The following is an 18445-nucleotide window of genomic DNA, read 5'->3' as shown; positions in this document are numbered from 1 at the left end:
TTTAGAATATAAACACTTACCACCACTTCTGCTCTGGGTCCATAGTTTTCTGCCCTTCTGATCCTTCCCCGGCCTCCCCGGGTGCCACCTCTGGCTCCACGCCCGGGACGAGGGAGGTTACCAAAATTAATCTCCAGCTGGGATGTGATGTCATTGGCCGCTTTCCGGAAAACGTGGGCATCATCCTCGTAGTCATCCTTTACCAACTGAAACACAGTTACAGCATCAAACACAGGACATACACACGGCCGTCTCCATGGACACTCACTGGGCCGGGCTTCTCTGGACAGAGAAAGGTGATGCTGTTGCTCCGCTTCCAGCCAGGTGGGTTCTGCACATTTTTGCAGCCACACGTTCTCATACTCACAGTCCTTTCTTCTGAACTGGACTACAGTTGACTTACAATGCTGTGTTAGTTTCTGCTGTAACAGCAAAGTCAGTCAGCTATACATATACATATATCCACTATTTTTTAGACTCTGTTCCCATATGGGTCATCACAGAGTATCGAACAGAGTTCCCTGTGCTACAAGGTTGTCCATTTTATATATAGTAGTGTCTCACAGTCTTAATTCAAACATTTTTGACCTTACCGTTACTTCAAGTGAGACCAAATTTCTATCAGTTTAGTAGGTTAAGATGTAAGATTTGACAGGACTAACAGTAATCATTTAAATGTTTTATATCTAAGTGTATTTTGCTGAGATTGAAAACTTTTAGTTTCTGCCTTTTGTTTTATTTCTTCACAAATGCTACTTTGATAAATAAGGAAAATCACCTTCCTAGAATAGAGCTTGTTGGAGAAACTTCTTTCAACATGGGTGCTGGCTGTACAAATACCATATGTTAAAAACTGGATGATATACAATAAACAACTCTGACTCAAAATATATGGAAAGGGTAGAACAACAGTACGATTTATCTGAGGGTTGCTACCAAGGCTGCATAAAGAACTCAAGCTGCTTTTGAAGAACTGCTCTAGTTCAACTTCTTTGAGAAAGTACATTTTATTGTAAGAGGTCAAATAAGTTCTACCTCTTGTTAAAAGAGCACTGTATTAAATAAATCTCCTTCAAATTTGATTTGGCTTCAATTCCTAACAATGAATGAAACAAAGAACAACTCTCACTTTTAAGTAAAATATAAACCTACAGAAAATATGCCAGTGATAGTAGATGAGAATCTCTGAAGTGCTGTAAGGTTAAACATCCCTACAGCTCGTCCAGCAAATGGAATCAAATTTCCCTGAGCACATCAATCCCTTTTGGCCATATGTTCATTTCAGGTTTCACGTTTAACACTTGTGTCCCCTTCAAAGTTTCAGATTAAAATAAAGCAAAGGCCTTAGATAGATGGGCTCTCAAAGCTAAAAAGATGAAGGAAATCAAGAACAATTCAGGAACAATGGCACTCTGGCAACAAGATAAACGCAAAAAATATAAGAGGCAAAATGATAACTACGGCCTGGTTTAGAAAACAATTGGCTGTCAGTGTGCCTCAGCAGAGACACGGCGGCCTTCCCAGTAAGAAGGGACAGCTTGCAATGGAAGCAGAGTGAGCGAATAGTCAGGCCAAGGTGCTTTAAGGTCCCAGCTCTCTTCACAGGCTACTGTTTGGTCTGAACTTTGCAAAGAACAGCGCTCCATGCAAACAAGAGGTGTTATTCTAGTGCTTTTGTCTCTTAGGGTACTCAGAACAAACTAAGTGACACCAATCACTTCCAGGACTAGTGATTTGGCTTCTGTTGCTTTAAGAAAAATTCCTGGCTAAAATCGTCAATGCCATAAGATTAATAAGTACCAAAGATGTGTGCTTTACTGAGACTAAGCTCGATGACTCAGCAGCTAACACAGTTGCTTCAAAGATTCCAGGAGACCTCTCTCTGGAGCCAGGGAGGATGAATCTGGTGTGGATTAAGGAAGAGCAGCTTCTATTTTTACCTAACATGTCAGCTGAACATTTCAAATCCTGACAGCACAATTGTTTTAGGCAAAGCTTTATTTACAGTGCCCCAGAACAAAAAAGAAGAAAATGGATAGGAAAAAAAACACAACCCAACTAGCTGATGGACTTGTAAAAAGGCCTCACTCGTATGTGTACAAAAAGCCATTTCTAGTGGAACAGCTAAAAACTTATTAGACTCCAAGAGCTTGGACTGACTGAAACAGGAGTTAGGAGGGGATCCTGTATCATAAATGACCCCCTAGGGAAACTATTCATTCAAAGAATATAACTAACCAAAGTGTAAATGGGAACACAGACAAATCTACATAGTACAAAACCTCTGAGTTTCAAATGGAAAATCAATGAATATCCAGCAGACAGGAAGGGTGCTCACTGCCGTCATCGACACAGAGACTGGTATCAAAATAAATAGCTGTGACTGAATGATACAAACTCTAAATTTTAAAATTAGAATGCTTCAGTGTACCCTTCCTTAAGTCCAGCAGCTTTACACAGAATGTGATTAAATAACTCTCTGACCAGCCTTATCAATATCTGCTGGAAGATATTTTCAAAGCTGAAGCCGCCAATGAAGAGCTGAACATAAACCTTGTAAAATCAGGACCACAAAAGACAGAGGAACGCACAAGCAGTTCCAGCAGGATAGCTGGCCACAGCAGCAGTGCCTGACTGTGCTGCCAGGTGCTTCAGGGCTCCTCTGGTGAGTTTCTGCAGAGGGAGCAAAGCTGCTGCAATAACACAAAAAAGGCTTCACCCAACCCTGACCAGTTAAAAATGATCAACTAGTTCCAACTAAATGCTCTTATTAAGAATTAGAACTGTGAAAAAAAAAAACACTGAATCACTTTGCTATACACCTGAAACTAACAAAACATTGTAAATCAACTATACTTAAACTTAAAAAAAAAAAAAGAATTAGAACTGAAGGTAATCTAATCACGAAAATGCAGAGTAGTTATCCTCTGAAATGGATTCAGGAAACATTCTGTACCTCTCTTCTGACACAAAATTGAAATGCAGCTAAAACATACAGCATGTGCACAGTCTTTGCAAAGTTCTGGAGGGAGCAGAAAGTGCACTGTCACTATAACTGCTTTGGATTAAGTATTAATGGGTCAATTCTTTTTCAATTTTTTTTCTTAATAAACAATAAAAATACAGTAAAATTAGGCACACATAATCTCTGATTACTCTTAGGTTGAAACTAGAAAGTCAACTACTAATGTTCCATTTTTAAAATAGAAGTGGAAAAACCCATTTCATTTCCAATAAGGTAACAGTGAAGATTACCTCTAGATACAAAACATCATGCTTACATCATCTCTATATTTAGACTTGTGTATAACCACTGCTTTGGAAGGGACAGTGGACTCAGGTTTCCGGATGTTAAATTCAGGCTTTGGTCTGGTCTGTTCTTGAAGATTTTTCCACTCATCTAGGGTCATCTCTTGAACTTGAGTTTCTTCTTCTACCTCCAACTCAGGAACTCTATAAAGAAGTATAATCATAAAGAATAATTTCTTGATAGGTCTGAAATGTCTACTTTCTCAAAGAGAAAGTCATAACCATTAGTTTAACGTACTTTCATGGTTCTGTATCTTAAATTTAAATAAGGTAAGAAAATCTTTGAACCATAAGCTTCCTTATTTTATTTTCATCATTTTATGCCACCATTGCCAACTGAAGGTACTTCCTGTCTGTGTTCAAAGCAGTCTTTGAAAAATGGGAGCATCACCATCTCAATGACAATATTACACTTCATCACCAGGCACTCCCTTCCCCTATGACATTACACACAAAATGAGAAAGGTAATTATAGAAACAAATGGGAGAAGTAACTGAGACAAAACACATATAAGGAAACCATGAACAGAGGTTATAAACAATGGGTCACAAATACATACTTTTGTAAATATCCTCCTTAAATTCATGAATTCTTAAAACAGAAGACAGACATATAGAACAATGGAATAGAATTCAGAGTCCAGAAATAAGCCCTCACATTTATGAGCAATTAATTTTTTTTGATCAGTGTGCCAAAGACCATTCTTTTGCACTTGGATATTTAGTTTTCCCAGCCCCGTTTGTTGAAAAGACTGTTCTTTCTCCTTTGAATTAAGTTGGACTTCTCACACCATAAATGTAAGAGCTAAAAGTATAAAACTCTTAGAAGAAAACAGAGGCATAAACCTTGGATTAGGCAATGGTTTCTTACATATGACATCAAAAGCACAAGCAACAAAAGAAAAAGTAAATAAACTGGACATCACCAAAATTGAAAATTTTTGTGCTGCAAAAGGACACCATCAAGAAAGTGAAAAGACAACTCATAGAATGGGAGAAAATATTTGCAAATCATATATATATCTAATAAGAGACTTAGATCTAGAATACATAAAGGACTCATAACTCAAAAAAATAAATGATGCAACTAAAAAATGTGCATTTGTCAAAACAATGAATGTACACTTATTTTTGTACATTTCACAATAAATAAATTTTATATCAGTTTAGGTGGTGGGTATAGGTGTTCATTGTAAAATTCTTTAAACTTTGCTGTGTTTGAAATTTTTCATAATAAAATGTTGGAAAAATACTAACATTAAAACATATCCCAAACATACATTGGCAAAAATATAAAAAGACAGTAAATTTTGTAATGCCAAATACTGGAAACAACCCAAAATCATCTGGAGAGGAATTTGGTGGAAAAATTATGGATATCAAACATGAATATTAAGCAGCTAAAAAGGAATGAGAAATACATAAATTGCTATGGAGCACCTCCTGGATATACTGATGAAAAAGCAAGGTGGTATGTATGTTACCATTCACCTAAGAAATAAGGAGACATACAAATATATATACACATAGGTTTTAAAAAAAAAAATCATAATATAAACCAGGGAAAGAACAGGGATAGCAGCTATTTGGAAAATATCATGTTTTAACAGATTATACTTTGGAAACATTTAAATATTTTACATAATTATAAAACAGATTTAAATTAAAATTCAATCTCTAAAATTTGGAAGCAAAATTAATCAAATTAGCCTAATTGTTTATCAAGTTGGTGATAAAAGCATCAGAAAAAAGCTATTTAAAGTGCCTTTAAATCCAAATTTATAATTATTCATCTCTCTGTATATAACTTTTTAATAATATTATTGGAGGTAGTGTTGGTAATGTTATTTGTTACTGTCATGTGTGCAGCAAATGAGTAATAGTATGATGTTATTGACAACTGGGATTTTCAGCATGGAAGAAAAAGAGAAACAAACTTAAGAAAGTTTAGCTAAAAATTTTGTACTCCTAAATTTCAAATGGAAATATTGAATGAACTCATAATATATTTTAGCTTAAAAATGTGTGTGTGTGTGTGTATTCCTCAGCTCTGTCCACTTAAATGTCCTAGAAACAGTTAAGAACCTAGTAGCAGTAAGTAACCCTAGTGCCTAGACTATGGTCTCTAAATACCATATTATATATTTTTTTAATTTATTTTATTGAAGTACAGTTGATTTATACTGTACAGCAAAGTGATTCAGTTATACATAGATATACATTCTTTTTCATATTCTTTTCCATTATGGTTTATTACAGGATATTGAGTAGAGTTCCCTGTGCTATACAACAGTAGGACCTTGTTGTTTATCCGTTCTATGTAAAATAGTTTGTATCTGCTAATCCCAAACTCCCAATCCATCCTTCCCCAACACCCACTCCCCCTTGGCAACCACAAGTCTGTTCTCTATGTCTGTGAGTCTGTTTCAGTTTCGTAGATAAGTTTATTTATGTCATATTTTAGATTCCACATATAAGTGATATCATATGGTTCTAAATACCATATTCTATTAAAGGACTCTGGCTCCCTGGAAAAATGACTCAGTATGAGGGGTGAAGTATAGATGATGAGTCTGAAACATGTCTTACCAGAAAGCAAGGAAGCTATCAAAGACCACTGAATGTGTGTCAAAAGGATCAAGAATCAACTTGAAGAGGCTCCCTTCAGTCAAAAAATGGATCAGTTTAAGCACCAATAAGCATAAAAACTCAGTGGATTGAAACACATCAGATATGTTTAAATCTCTAAGTTCACAATGACACTTAAAAAAAGTCACTGGCACCTTTGAAGGATATGAGGGAACCAGCTCATTATTCTGAAAATGAGTAAATTAAAAGTAAAACATGCCTTTTATGCATCCTTCATTTCCTAAACAAACTTACACTCAGTGTAATCAACTAGTTCTAAGTAAGCTTTTCTTTACAGACCATCCCAGCTACTTAACTGAAGAAAGAATGATAGAATTAGACTATCACTAATTTGCAGCCCTAATGAATTAATGGATAAAGGCAATGATAATCAGCAGCCTTCCATAACCTACGAAACAATCTTGCCAAAAAGTTGAACCTGAATTTAATCAAACCTCTGCCTCTCATTATTAATATTCAGGAAATTTTTAAAAAAATATGAAGAACAGAGAAACATGTTGGACTACTCTACAATGCCATGCTGGGACTGGCTTGCACCAAGTCATAACAGCCAATTGTTAAATTTTCAGGAATTTTGCGAGTTGGCTGTGAAATACAGTTGTTAAAAATTAAATTATAGAAACGCATAATTAACAATGTTAAAACAAAGGTAATAAATCCTCACAACTCATTGTTCCCTAATTATTTCACTACATTTTGCCTTTTCCTATGCACTTGAAGTTATTTATCTCTATTTTATGTGTAGAGTGGAAATACTACGCAACGATGTACTACTGCACATCTTTTCCCCACTCTGTGTTCAATGATGTTACTTTGGTAGTTTTAAATCAGCCATGGTAGCAATATTTACACCACAGAAACTAGCAAGTGCAACAGATCCAGGCTTTTTCATCCCAGAGAACCAGATGTTAAATATTTACCAGCACACCACTGCTTACAGGGATGCAATCAATACAATTCTGACTCTGAGAAACTATTTGGACAAATGACCCAGCTTTTTCAACAAATAAATTGCAAGGGAAAAAAAAAGAGAAGACACATAGATTAAAAGCGACTTCAGGGTAATCCAGATAGTTTGATATTGGCAGACCAATGGAACAGACTGTAGAGAAATAGGCCCACACATACATGGGTGATTGATTTTCAAATAATGCTTTTCAGTATGCTGGAAAAACTAGATATGCATATGCAAAAAAAAGGAGGGAACATCTATCCATACCTCACATTGTATATAAAAGTCAACTCAAAATGGACCAAATGTTAATTTTAAAAAATGGATCACAGACCTAAATATAAAACCCCAAATTATAAAACTTATAGGAGAAAACATTTGTGGTATTAGGTTAGGAAAAGATTTCATACCAAAATCATGATCAATGAAAGAACTGATAAATTGAACTTCTTCAAAATTAAAAACTTCTGCTCTTCAAAAGACACTGTCAAGAGGGGACTTCCTGGGTGGTCCAGGGGGTAAGACTCCACGCTCCCAATGGAGGGGGCATGGGTTTGACCCCTGGTCGGGGAACTAGATCCAGCATGCAAACTGCAACTAAGAAGCCCGCAGGCTGCAACTAAAGATCCCACATGCTGCAATGAAGATCCCATGTGCCACAGCTAAGACCTGGCACAGCCAAAATAAATAAATAAATATTTTTTAAAAAAAAGAAAAGAAAATGGGTGGTCATCATTTAAAAAAAAAATGACACTGTCAAGAGAATAAAAAATCAGGCCACAGATCTGGAGAAAATATTCGCAAATCATGTATCTGATAGAGGACTTGAATCCAGAATATATGAAGAACTCTCAGAACTCAGTAATAAGAAAACAAACCAATTATAAAATGAGCAAATGATTTCAACAGACTATTAAAGAAGACATACAGATGGCAAATAACCCGTGAAAAGAGGCTTAACATCATTAGTCATTAGGAAAATGCAAATTAAAACCACAATGAGATATACACCTATTCTAATGCCTAAAAATTATAAAAACTGGAACAACCACTTTGAAAATGAGTTTGGCAGTTTCTAAAAAAGTTACATAACTACCTGCCATTTCACTCAGGAGAAATGAAAATGTATATCTACAGAAAGGCACACACAGAAATGTTCATAGTAGCTTTATAATAGCAAAAACTGGAAACAACCCAAATGATGATCATCAGGCAGATGGATAAACAAATAGAGGTCTATCTGTACAATGGAATATTGCTCAACAATAAATAGGAAGGAACTACTGATACATTCAACAACCTGGATGAATCTTAAAATATTCGTGCTCAGTGAAAGAATATAGACAAAAAAAGAATACAAAAAGAATACATGCTGTATGCTTCCATTTATATAAAATTATAGCAATTGCAAACTAATCTTTAATGACAAAAAAGTAGATCACTGGTTGCCTGGGGGAAAGGGGTGGGATGGAGGGATTACAAAGGGACACAAGGAAAGTTTTTGGGTTGATAGATGTGCTCATTATTTTGATTGTTTATGGATTTCAAACTTGTAAAACTGTACCTTCTAAATATGTGCTGTTTATTGGATTTGGATTGTATCTCAATAAAGCTGTTTTTAAAAGAGATGCAAGAAACATAGAAATTAAAATGTATATTTCAATATTAATTCAAACAAATAAGTTGTTTTAAAAAAGGATTTTGAGATAATCAGGGAAACTGACAAACTACCTAGATATTTAATGATATTAAGGAATTGTTAAAAAGTTTTAGATGGGATAATGATATTCCAGTTATGGTTTTTTTAAAGGAAGTCTTTTAGATATAACATTCTGAAACATTTTTGGATAATATATAATATATCCTGGAGGTAGAGGAAGTGGGTAGAGAAATATATGAAACAAGAATGACCATGATTTGCTAACAGTTTAGCTGAATAACTTACTTGGAGTTTCAATATACTATTCTTATTTTATATACATTTTTTCTATAACTTTTAACAAAAAGAGCTAAAAATAAAGAAATATTAAGGAATCATGAGGGTTTCTGTAGCCTACTTGTGATAGAATTAAGAAATCTGTGGAACCGGATGCTATGAATTTGAGGATTCTTTCATAACTAAGATAACCTAATAGAAGTTAATAAATTCCAAAAAGTTCAATAAGAACAGATTTTGTGTTAAGACCACAAAAGAAGTACTTTTTGTTTGCTTGTTTGTCTTAAAAAATATATCTAAACATAAACAACTAGAAAAAGTAGAAGGCATGTAAGAAATGCAGCCCTGAAGCGACACAGACACTCAAAATAAAGCAAATAGTGCAGTTCAGAATAGAGCATCTGCCACAAGTGATTCCATCCATGAAAGTGATCAACCTGACACCCTTCACTCAGATGTGCCTCATTCAGAGGTGTTCTTACAGATGCCCCCATGCATTCTCCTTTATCACCTGCTATTTCAACAAGCCATTTTGGGAGCAGTATAAAATCACCAAGGACAGGCTCCTTAACTTCATTGCCTATTGACCAAAAATAATTATAAAAAACACACTCTAAACAAACAAAACACATTCTATGACAGTTCTGTAAGGCAGATTCCATTTCCCATTTGAATCAGCTCTGAATGTAGTTTTTACTGCCGTTTTAGCAAAGACTGGATATTCAACAGGAAGAGATATAACTAATTCTCAGTTCCAGGAAGGACTAATGCAAGTATATTTCTAACAGTTATAAAAGCAACATAACTGCTATCACTCTAAATTTAACAATTCCTTTTTGAGTAATTCAAAGACCTTTACAGTTCTTGGTTTATCAGGTGGGCCAAAGAGTGCCTTCGGTATTTTAAGTAAAAATAAAAGACACATTTTTCATTTTCCCCAAGAACTTTATTGAACAATGTATTCACGCTTTTGTTCCACTACTTTCTGCCATTTTCCAGGCAAATTCATAATTCCATCTTCCCAAAACTTTTTATCTTTTTGCGCAAAGAACTGTTCCAGGTGCCTTTTATAGTCTTCCAGGGAATTTAATTTTTTTCCATTAAGAGAATTTTGTAAAGACCAAAATAAATGAAACTGCGAAGGTGCAATGTCTGGTGAATACAGAGGATGAATCAGAACTTCCCAGCCAAGCTGTAACAGTTTTTGCCTGGTCATCAAAGAAACACGTGGTCTTGCGTTATCCTGATGGAAGATTATGTGTTTCCTGTTGACTAATTCTGGACGCTTTTCACTGAGTGCAGCTTTCAGTTGGTCTAACTGGGAGCAGTACTTGTTGGAATTAATCGTTTGGTTTTCTGTTAGGAGTTCATAATAGAGGACTCCCTTCTGATCCCACCATATACACAACATCACCTTCTTTGGATGAAGACCGGCCTTTGGTGGTTGGTGGTGGTTCATTTTGCGTGCCCCACGATCTCTTCCATTCCACATTGTTGTACAGTATCCACTTTTCATCGCCTGTCACAATTTTTTTTTAAATTAATTAATTAATTTTTGGCTGAGTTGGGTCTTCCTTGCTGCTGGGTGCAGGCTTTCTCTAGTTGCAGCGAGTGGGGGCTACTCTTCATTGCAGTGCGCAGGCTTCTCATTGCGGTGGCTTCTCTTGCTGCGGAGCACAGGCTCTAGGCGCGCGGGCTGCAGTAGTTGTGGCTCGCGGGCTCTAGAGCACAGGCTCAGTAGCTGTGGCGGACTGGCTTAGTTGCTCCGCGGCATGTGGGATCTTCCCAGACCAGGGCTCGAACCCATGTCCCCTACATTGGCAGGTGGGTTCTTAACCACTGTGCCACCAGGGAAGTCCCCAACAATTTGTTTTAAAAACGGAATGTTTTCATTACATTTCAGTAGAGAATCGCATGCAGAAATAGCGTCAAGAAGGTTTTTCTCGCTTATGTGGAATCCAAACATCAAAGCGATTCACATAACCAAGCTGGTGCAAGTGATTTTCAACGTTTGATTTGGATACTTTAAGTATGTCGGCTATCTCCCACGTGGCATAACACTGATTGCTCTCAATTATTGTTTTGATTTGATCGCTATCAACTTCAACTGGTCTACTGAACTGTGGAGCATCGTCCAGTGAGAAATCTCCAGCACGAAACTTTGCAAACCACTTTTGACACATTTGGTCAGTCACAGCACCTTCTCCATACACTGCACAAATCTTTTTGTGCATTTCAGTTGCGTTTTTACCTTTCTTGAAGTAATAAAGCATAATATGCCGAAAATGTTGCTTTTTTTCTTCCATCTTCAATATTAAAATGGCTACACAAAAATTCACCAATTTTTATGTCTTTTTTAAATGCACGCTAATATGACAGCTGTCAAATACAATGTAACAAAATTGTTTCCAATGAAGTTAAAGACAACTAAGTGCTACTAGAGCCATTTTACAGAAGAAACCGAATGAAACTTTTGGCCCACCCAATATGATAAAAAATTTTTGGAAAGAATTTTCCATCAAAACTGCTTATAGATATAAGTCATCAAATCTATGACTTGTAATGTGAACAATGCTGTATGAAGATTTGATAATTATACATTTTGTTTCTAAATGGGTAAAATTATAGAAGAAATAGAACTGTTTTAACAACAGTTATCTTTATGTAGAAATAAATGGGATAATAATGCTAATATTTACTGTATGTTTACTAGGTGCCAGATGCTATTCAAAGTGCTTTACATTAATTTGCTCATGATAATTAATGCCACAAGTTAGTTAAAATTAACAGCTCCATTTTACAGGTAAGAAAATCAAGGAGACAGGTTATACAGCTAACAAATAAATGAAAGAGCCAAGTTTCATATCCATTCATTCTATCTCCAAAGCCCGCATTTAACCTCTGTGCTATTTAAGGAATAAGATGGCAGAAAAAATGCTTAGATGGAAGATAGTCAAGATATGGACAGAGGAAGCATACAAATCATCAATTCAAATGTCCAAACTTCCATTCAGGCAATACTTTTTCACCTGAATGAAAATGTGCAGTGAATCAAGGAAAGTGGGTTCTAGAAATAAAACTTTACTCACTGAATACTTAACTGCGGCAAGTGGATCTAACCTAACATGTAAATAATACCTCCTACGTCCTTCCAAAGTACTGAAAGGGCTACTTCCCTGGTGGTCCAGTGGTAAAGAATCCGCCTTCCAATGCAGGGGATGTGGGTTTGATCAAGTAAGATCCCACATGCCACAGGGCAACTAAGCCTGCGCACCACAACTACTAAGCTCGTGCACCTCAAGGAGAGAGCTCGCGTGCCGCAAACTACAGAGCCCACACACTCTGGAGCCCATGCGCCACAACTAGAGAGAAAACCCGAGTGCCTCAACTTGAGAGAAACCCAGGCACCGCAACTAGAGAGAAGCCCGAGCGCTGCAACAAAGAGACCACGTGCCGCAATGAAAGATCCCGCGTGCCGCAACGAAGACCCTATGCAGCCAAAAAAGTGATAAAAGAAAAAAATTAAGTACTGAAAGGGAAGTGAATTTCATGATAAACTTTGAGCTCCTCATAAATTTGCGATAAAAATTTTAAAGAGGTGTGGTCCTGCTTTAAGAAGACTCAGTACATAACAATCTTCATTGTCTAAGCAAATACCCTTGGAAACAAAGTACAAAATAATTAATTGCAGATATTTTGTAATAATGCTTCCTCACCATTCTCTTTTCATAGAGTTTAAAATTTTTAAGGATGGAAGGGAGTTGTTGATCCATGTTACTTAATAGGGAAATCCTCAGTGATCCTGGCAGCTCTTCCCCTGCTTACAGAACCACCTTCTCCCATTTGCAGTTCTTAATAGCAAGTCAGTCTAAATGGCACTTTTAACCATTCCTACCACTCAGTACAGTTAAGAACATGAATGTTCATGCCACAATACCTGGTTCAAATTCTGGCTCTGACATTTACTACAAGTTGTTTAATCTGTATGTCTCAGCATTAGAATAGGAACAGTACCTTCTCCTTCACAGGCAGCAAAGGGTTAAATGAGTTAAGCCATAGACTCATTTAGAGCAGTTCCTGGCACACAAGAAATGCTCAATAAATATTAGACTTACTCTTAAAGCAAAACAGGAAACTGTCACAGGTATCCTTGGACATTAGAACACCACGTGACAAGAAACATGTAATACTTCTGTAATGAAACGAAGAAGGAAGGGCATAGCACATATAACTGTCAACAAAATGTGTCCAATTTGAGGAAAATGTATGTACTTTGGGTTGTAGGTTTGAAAATAAGCAAGGGTACATTAAATTCACCTACCAAGAAGTTCTAAACCAAGAATTGCACTAAATATACATTCTGGCTGAATGCTGAAAGCTTGGCTGTTAGGTCAATATCCCGACAAAGCCAAGATCAGAGAGCATCTCCATCCTAGAATGCATATACAAGCCTAATTTTGAAATTATAAAAAACTATAATTGTATTACTACAAATGTTAGTAATAATTTTAAAATTTGACAAGGCAGTGCAGAAACAAGAATTTCTCATGTGGTAGGCCACTAGACTGCAGCTGCGGTGCACTGCAGCTCCTGCAATTTTAACTGGATGCTCACTGTCCAGCATGTTCAGCAGAGGGAGAGAGATTTGCTGACTAGCTCCACTAGGATATCGCGGACAATGAGACTGCCAACAAAATCATTAAGTATTATTTTGTCTTTCAGAATAACTGATTAATTGCAATAATTATTTTGTCTAATATTATGAATGCTAGAGTACCTCAATCAATTCTAAAGATTACAGTTATGCTATAATTTACTCTCTATTATTCTGCTTTATATTACCTGAATTTGTATAAATGGTTTACTGGCTCAAAAAGGATCCAATTTTTCCTGAAGGTATCTAATTAACTCACTTCTTAACATTCATATACACTGTTGATCTATTTTCTTAGTTAACTTACTGTCTAAATATTCATATTAACTATTAATCTATTTCTTTAATTAAATACATTACTTAGTTGTTTTGAATAGTAACTTAACAGCTTTCACAATCATCAATCGTAGCACTTTACTCTTGTAATAAGTAACAATAATAATAGTAGGTATTTATACAGCACTAACTACATGCCAGGCCCCACTCTACATGAAACACATGCACACCCAACCAATCCTTATAACAGCCTTCTGATGTAGGTGTTATTATTATTCCCATTTTACAGATGAAGAGAACTGAGGCACAGAAAGATTAAATAACTTAGCCAAACTAGTAAATGGCAGAGCTGGGATTTGAACCCAGAACACTGGCTCAGAGTCTCTGCTCTTAAGCATTGCCTCTTCGCAGCTGAAGGATGAGTAAGAGTTAAATAAATAGGTGAAGGGTGAAGGGGGTGTGGAAGAGAGGTACAGAAAAACAAGAAAACAGCACTTGCAAAAGCTCTTTGGCAGGTGTGGCATAGGAGCTGGAGAAAGGTGCTTGGGAACATGAAATAAGGGCCACATGGTGAACCTGGAGAAGGCACAGGAGTGGTTGAACTTGAGGGTTCTTCATGGGCCAGACCATGCAGGACTGTGCAGGTCAGGGCAAGGGACAGAAAAAGGACAGGAAGCCACCAGGGGGAGGGTCTTACTCGAGGGGTAGGGGCATGATGATCAGAATGGCAGTGTGAAAGCCACTTTGGTGTGAAACGGGTGGGTTGGTAGAATGTGAGAATGCAAGGAGCCCCATTAGGAGCTCTGGTGAGAGAGCAGATAGCAGTAGCGGAGACTATGATGGCGAGTGGAGATGGTAGATATAAAAGGGTACCATTCCTCAGGGCATGGTGACAGATTGGATTTTGGGGAGACAGTGGGTCAAGAAGAAGGAAATCTCAAGAATGACTCCTAGGTTTCTGGTTTGTGCAACTGGATGAATGGCAATGACGTTCCACAAAACAGAAACACCTAATGAGGGTGGGGGCTTGTGGACCTCAGTCCTGGCCACACTGAGCATGAGGTGCATTTGGGATGCCCACAGGGAGGTGTCTAGGAGGCAGATGGACACATGGGCCTGGAGTCCATGTTGAAGGTTGGAGCCAGAGGTATATATTCTGGAGTCAGGGGATAAATGACAACTCAAGCTGCAGGAGTGCATGAGATCCTATAAAGAGACACTAGACACAGAGAAGAGGGCCTAAGGCAGAGCCCTGAAGAACTCAACATTTTAAAAGAGCGGAAAGACAAGGATGAGTCTGCAAAGGAGGAACTGAGCAGCAGAAAGCAAGCCAGAAGAATGCAGAAACCAATGGGAGGTTGTGGTTAAGAGGAAATCAACACAGGCATACCTTGTTGTATTGCACTTCACAGATTCTGCCTTTTTAACATATTGAATATCTGTGGCAGCCCTGCATTGGGCAAGTCTAGCAGCACCATTTTCCCAACAGCATTTGCTCACTTGATGTCTCTGTGTCACATTTTGGTAATTCCCGAAATATTTCAAACATTTTCATTATTATTATATTTATCATGGTGATCTGTGACCAATGATACAAAGATGTTACTATTGTAATTGTTTTGGGGTGCCACAAACTGCACCCACATAAGACAGTGAACATAATCAATAAATGTTGTATGTGTTCTGACTGCTCCACTAACTGGCCTTCCCATCTCTCTCCCTCTTCTGGGGCCTCCCTATTCCCTGAGACACAACAGTATTGACATTAGGCCAGTTAATAACCCTATAATGGCCTCTAAGTGTTCAAATGAAAGGAAGAGTCAGTCAATATGGCAAACTTCATTGCTGTCTTATTTTAAGAAACTGCACAGTCACCCCAACCTTTAGCAACCACCACCCTCATCAGTCAGCAGCCATCATCAAGGCAAGACCCTCCACCAGCAAAAAGATTATGACTCATTGAAGGCTGAGATGATAAATATGTTAAAAAGGTTAGTATCTTTTAGCTATAAAGTATTTTTAAATTAAGGTATGTATACTTTTTTTTTGGACATAATGCTATTGCACACTTAATAGACTACAGTATAGTCTAAACATAACTTTTATATGCACTGGGAAACCAAAAAAATCGTGTGACTCATTTTATTGTGATATTCGCTCTATTGAGGTGGTCTGGAATCAAACCCCACAATATCTCTGAGGTATGCCTGTAAAGTCACATGTTCTGAGAGGTCAAGAAAGATGCAGACCGAAACATCTGTTAGGTCTGGAGACATGTGGTGATTGTTTCAGAAGGGCAATGAGGACAAAGCCAGACCTGGAGTGAAGCGAGGATGAAGTGAAGGGGAGGAAATGAAGAAAGAATGCACATAACCCCGAAAAAGGCAGCTGAATGTGAATGTAGGGGCAACAAGAGGCTTAAAACAGGAGAGATTGAGCGCAGGTAAAATGTTGATAAGAAGACCAGAGATGGGAAGAAGGAAGTGAGTATGCCTAAAAACGAAGGAGCTAACTGATAGTGAGATTTCTCTGAAGTCAGTAGGAAATAGGATCCAAACGCTGGAGAGGCTGGTGGAGGGATGGTGCCTCTATTTTACCACAAGGGAAGAAGCCCAGGAGGCAGGTGCAGGCAGGTTTGCACCTTTGAGAGTGGTGTAATTTCTCTGTGACAAAGGAGGCCAAGTTGTACCCAGAAAATGAAAGAGGAGGTGTGGGTGTCGTAAGGATGGAAGAAGGGGAAAGTGGGGGGCAATGTCAGGGCTCTGAGGGGACAGGAAGGACTGAGCCAGTCATTGTAGTGGGTGGGGGAAAGAGCGAATCCAAGAAATGGGTATTGCTGGGCGGTGTTGAGGGCTCAGTTCAGAATGTGGTGATCGGGAATTTACAGGGGTTCCCATCAGTCCTGCTGAGTATCTTGCAGTGCTCAGCCTGTGGATGCAGGCAGAAAGAAGGCAGATGGCTACCGGTTGTCCAGGAGGTGGGTGCATTTGCTAGCAAGGTACTCATAGACCCAAGGGGCAAGGGAGTTTAAAGCCTTGGCAAGGGTGCTACAGATGGACCAGGGAACTAAGCTCCATGAAGAAAAGAGGAAGGAGGGACCGGGAGAGAATAAAGGGACAAAAGATGGGGGTCCTGATGAGAGAGAGACTAGTCACAGTACAGGCTGCTGATGGAAAATAAGTTGTAGGCACAGGACAGAATACTTGAATTCAACCCATTAATTATCATTAATAATCATTCATTAGATGATTTGAACTATTAATTAGTTTGATTATTCATTAACACATTAAGAAGATAACCCTCTGTGATATGATGAAAGGCTGAGCTTCCTATTCTATGAAGACCTCTTATAAATCTTTAAGAAAACCACCAACAACCCAATGGGTAAAATGAATGAAATACCCACTTGGCTGGAGATTCCTCCTCCAGGGGGCCCAGGGACTCCTCCACCACTGTGGTCTCTTCCATGGGGGCAGTCGGGTCCATGTCACTGCAAAGCAGCAAGAACCACTCTAGTCACACAGATCTGTTTACATCAATGCCCTTACATATTCAAGATAGAAAAAAACCACATTTCAATGTCCTTTTTCTTAAGTAAACATCCCTCAAGGAATTAATATGTACATACAGGTAACCCACATCAAAATAAACAAGAAGAAGAAAAATGCTCTTAATTGCTAATCCATATAAATTATTTCCAAAAGTGTGAAAAGTACTTTGAGAAATACAAGTTTCCATGAATGGCCTAAAATTAAAAACAGATTGTAAAGGACCAGAACAATTATTCAAAACTCTTATTATCCTAGGAAATTCCAAATATTAACAGGGGCCATAAAAATTTTCAACCTGTTAGTGTTAAATGACTTAAAATAGTTAAGAATATGCCATTTCAAACTTTAGAAAATGGCAAGAAAGTGGAAACATTCCACAAAAAGGAATGTGTAGGATTACAAACAAGCTGGTGATAACCATACCAGAAAAATAAGGCTTTGAAACATCAATTTACATACCATCACATCTAAATACATAATCTGCAGATTAGAAATTACAGCACAGTGAAAAACAATTTGAATTTTAAATACATAATCTTAATTTTTTTATGTTGACATTAATCCTATCCGAACATTACTTTTAAAAAAGTACCAGCAAAAGAAATTTCATTCTCAGGAAAATGCTAAAATTGGTCAATATAATAGAAATATTTTACACTCTACATTCAGAACCCAGCACTTTTTCATCCCCAGTTCAGGAAAAATCTTCATAAAATCAGGTTTTTTTTAAGTAAACATAAATTGAACTGTAATAAAAGAATAGAGTTTTTACATTAAAAATATTTTAATTCTCAACTCAAAGCCATTGTTATCAACTTTAAAAAAAACTCAGTTTTCCAACACAAATTTGAATAAATAATTTTTACTTTTAAAAAAGGTCCTAAATCAAATGTTCTCCCTGTTTGGAAGGACATCCCTGCTGCTCTGCCTGACTGAAGTCCTCTAACAAAAGCAGCCTCTACACATCAGCCTGACCCTCGTGGGTCATGGGAGTTTTTAGCATCCAGGAGTCTAGCAGCAGTGGCAGTGCTGTATTACTCCAACTTTCTCTTTATTCCCTTGGCCATGTCATAAACCAAGGGGATAAAAAACATGGATTCACTGACAGTTCATAGCTT

At 37.4% G+C, this 18445-nt stretch overlaps 1 protein-coding gene across 1 annotated transcript in view; it reads right to left on the bottom strand.

The window, feature by feature from the left end:
* HABP4 (hyaluronan binding protein 4) overlaps window positions 1–18445 on the bottom strand; it is a 34338-nt gene that overhangs the window by 2360 nt on the left and 13533 nt on the right. Inside the window, exons 5-7 of the mRNA XM_082469826.1 lie at window positions 17183–17266; window positions 3282–3453; window positions 21–206 (exon numbers count right to left, since the gene is read on the bottom strand). Of these exons, the coding sequence (XP_082325952.1) occupies window positions 21–206; window positions 3282–3453; window positions 17183–17266 (442 nt within the window). The remainder of the gene's footprint in view (window positions 1–20; window positions 207–3281; window positions 3454–17182; window positions 17267–18445) is intronic.

Source organism: Balaenoptera physalus, assembly GCF_965194825.1.
Source record: "Balaenoptera physalus genome assembly, chromosome: 7".
NCBI lineage: Eukaryota > Metazoa > Chordata > Mammalia > Artiodactyla > Balaenopteridae > Balaenoptera > Balaenoptera physalus.
Note: the sequence above shows the minus strand (reverse complement) of the source record. Positions and strands in the feature narration are given on the sequence as shown.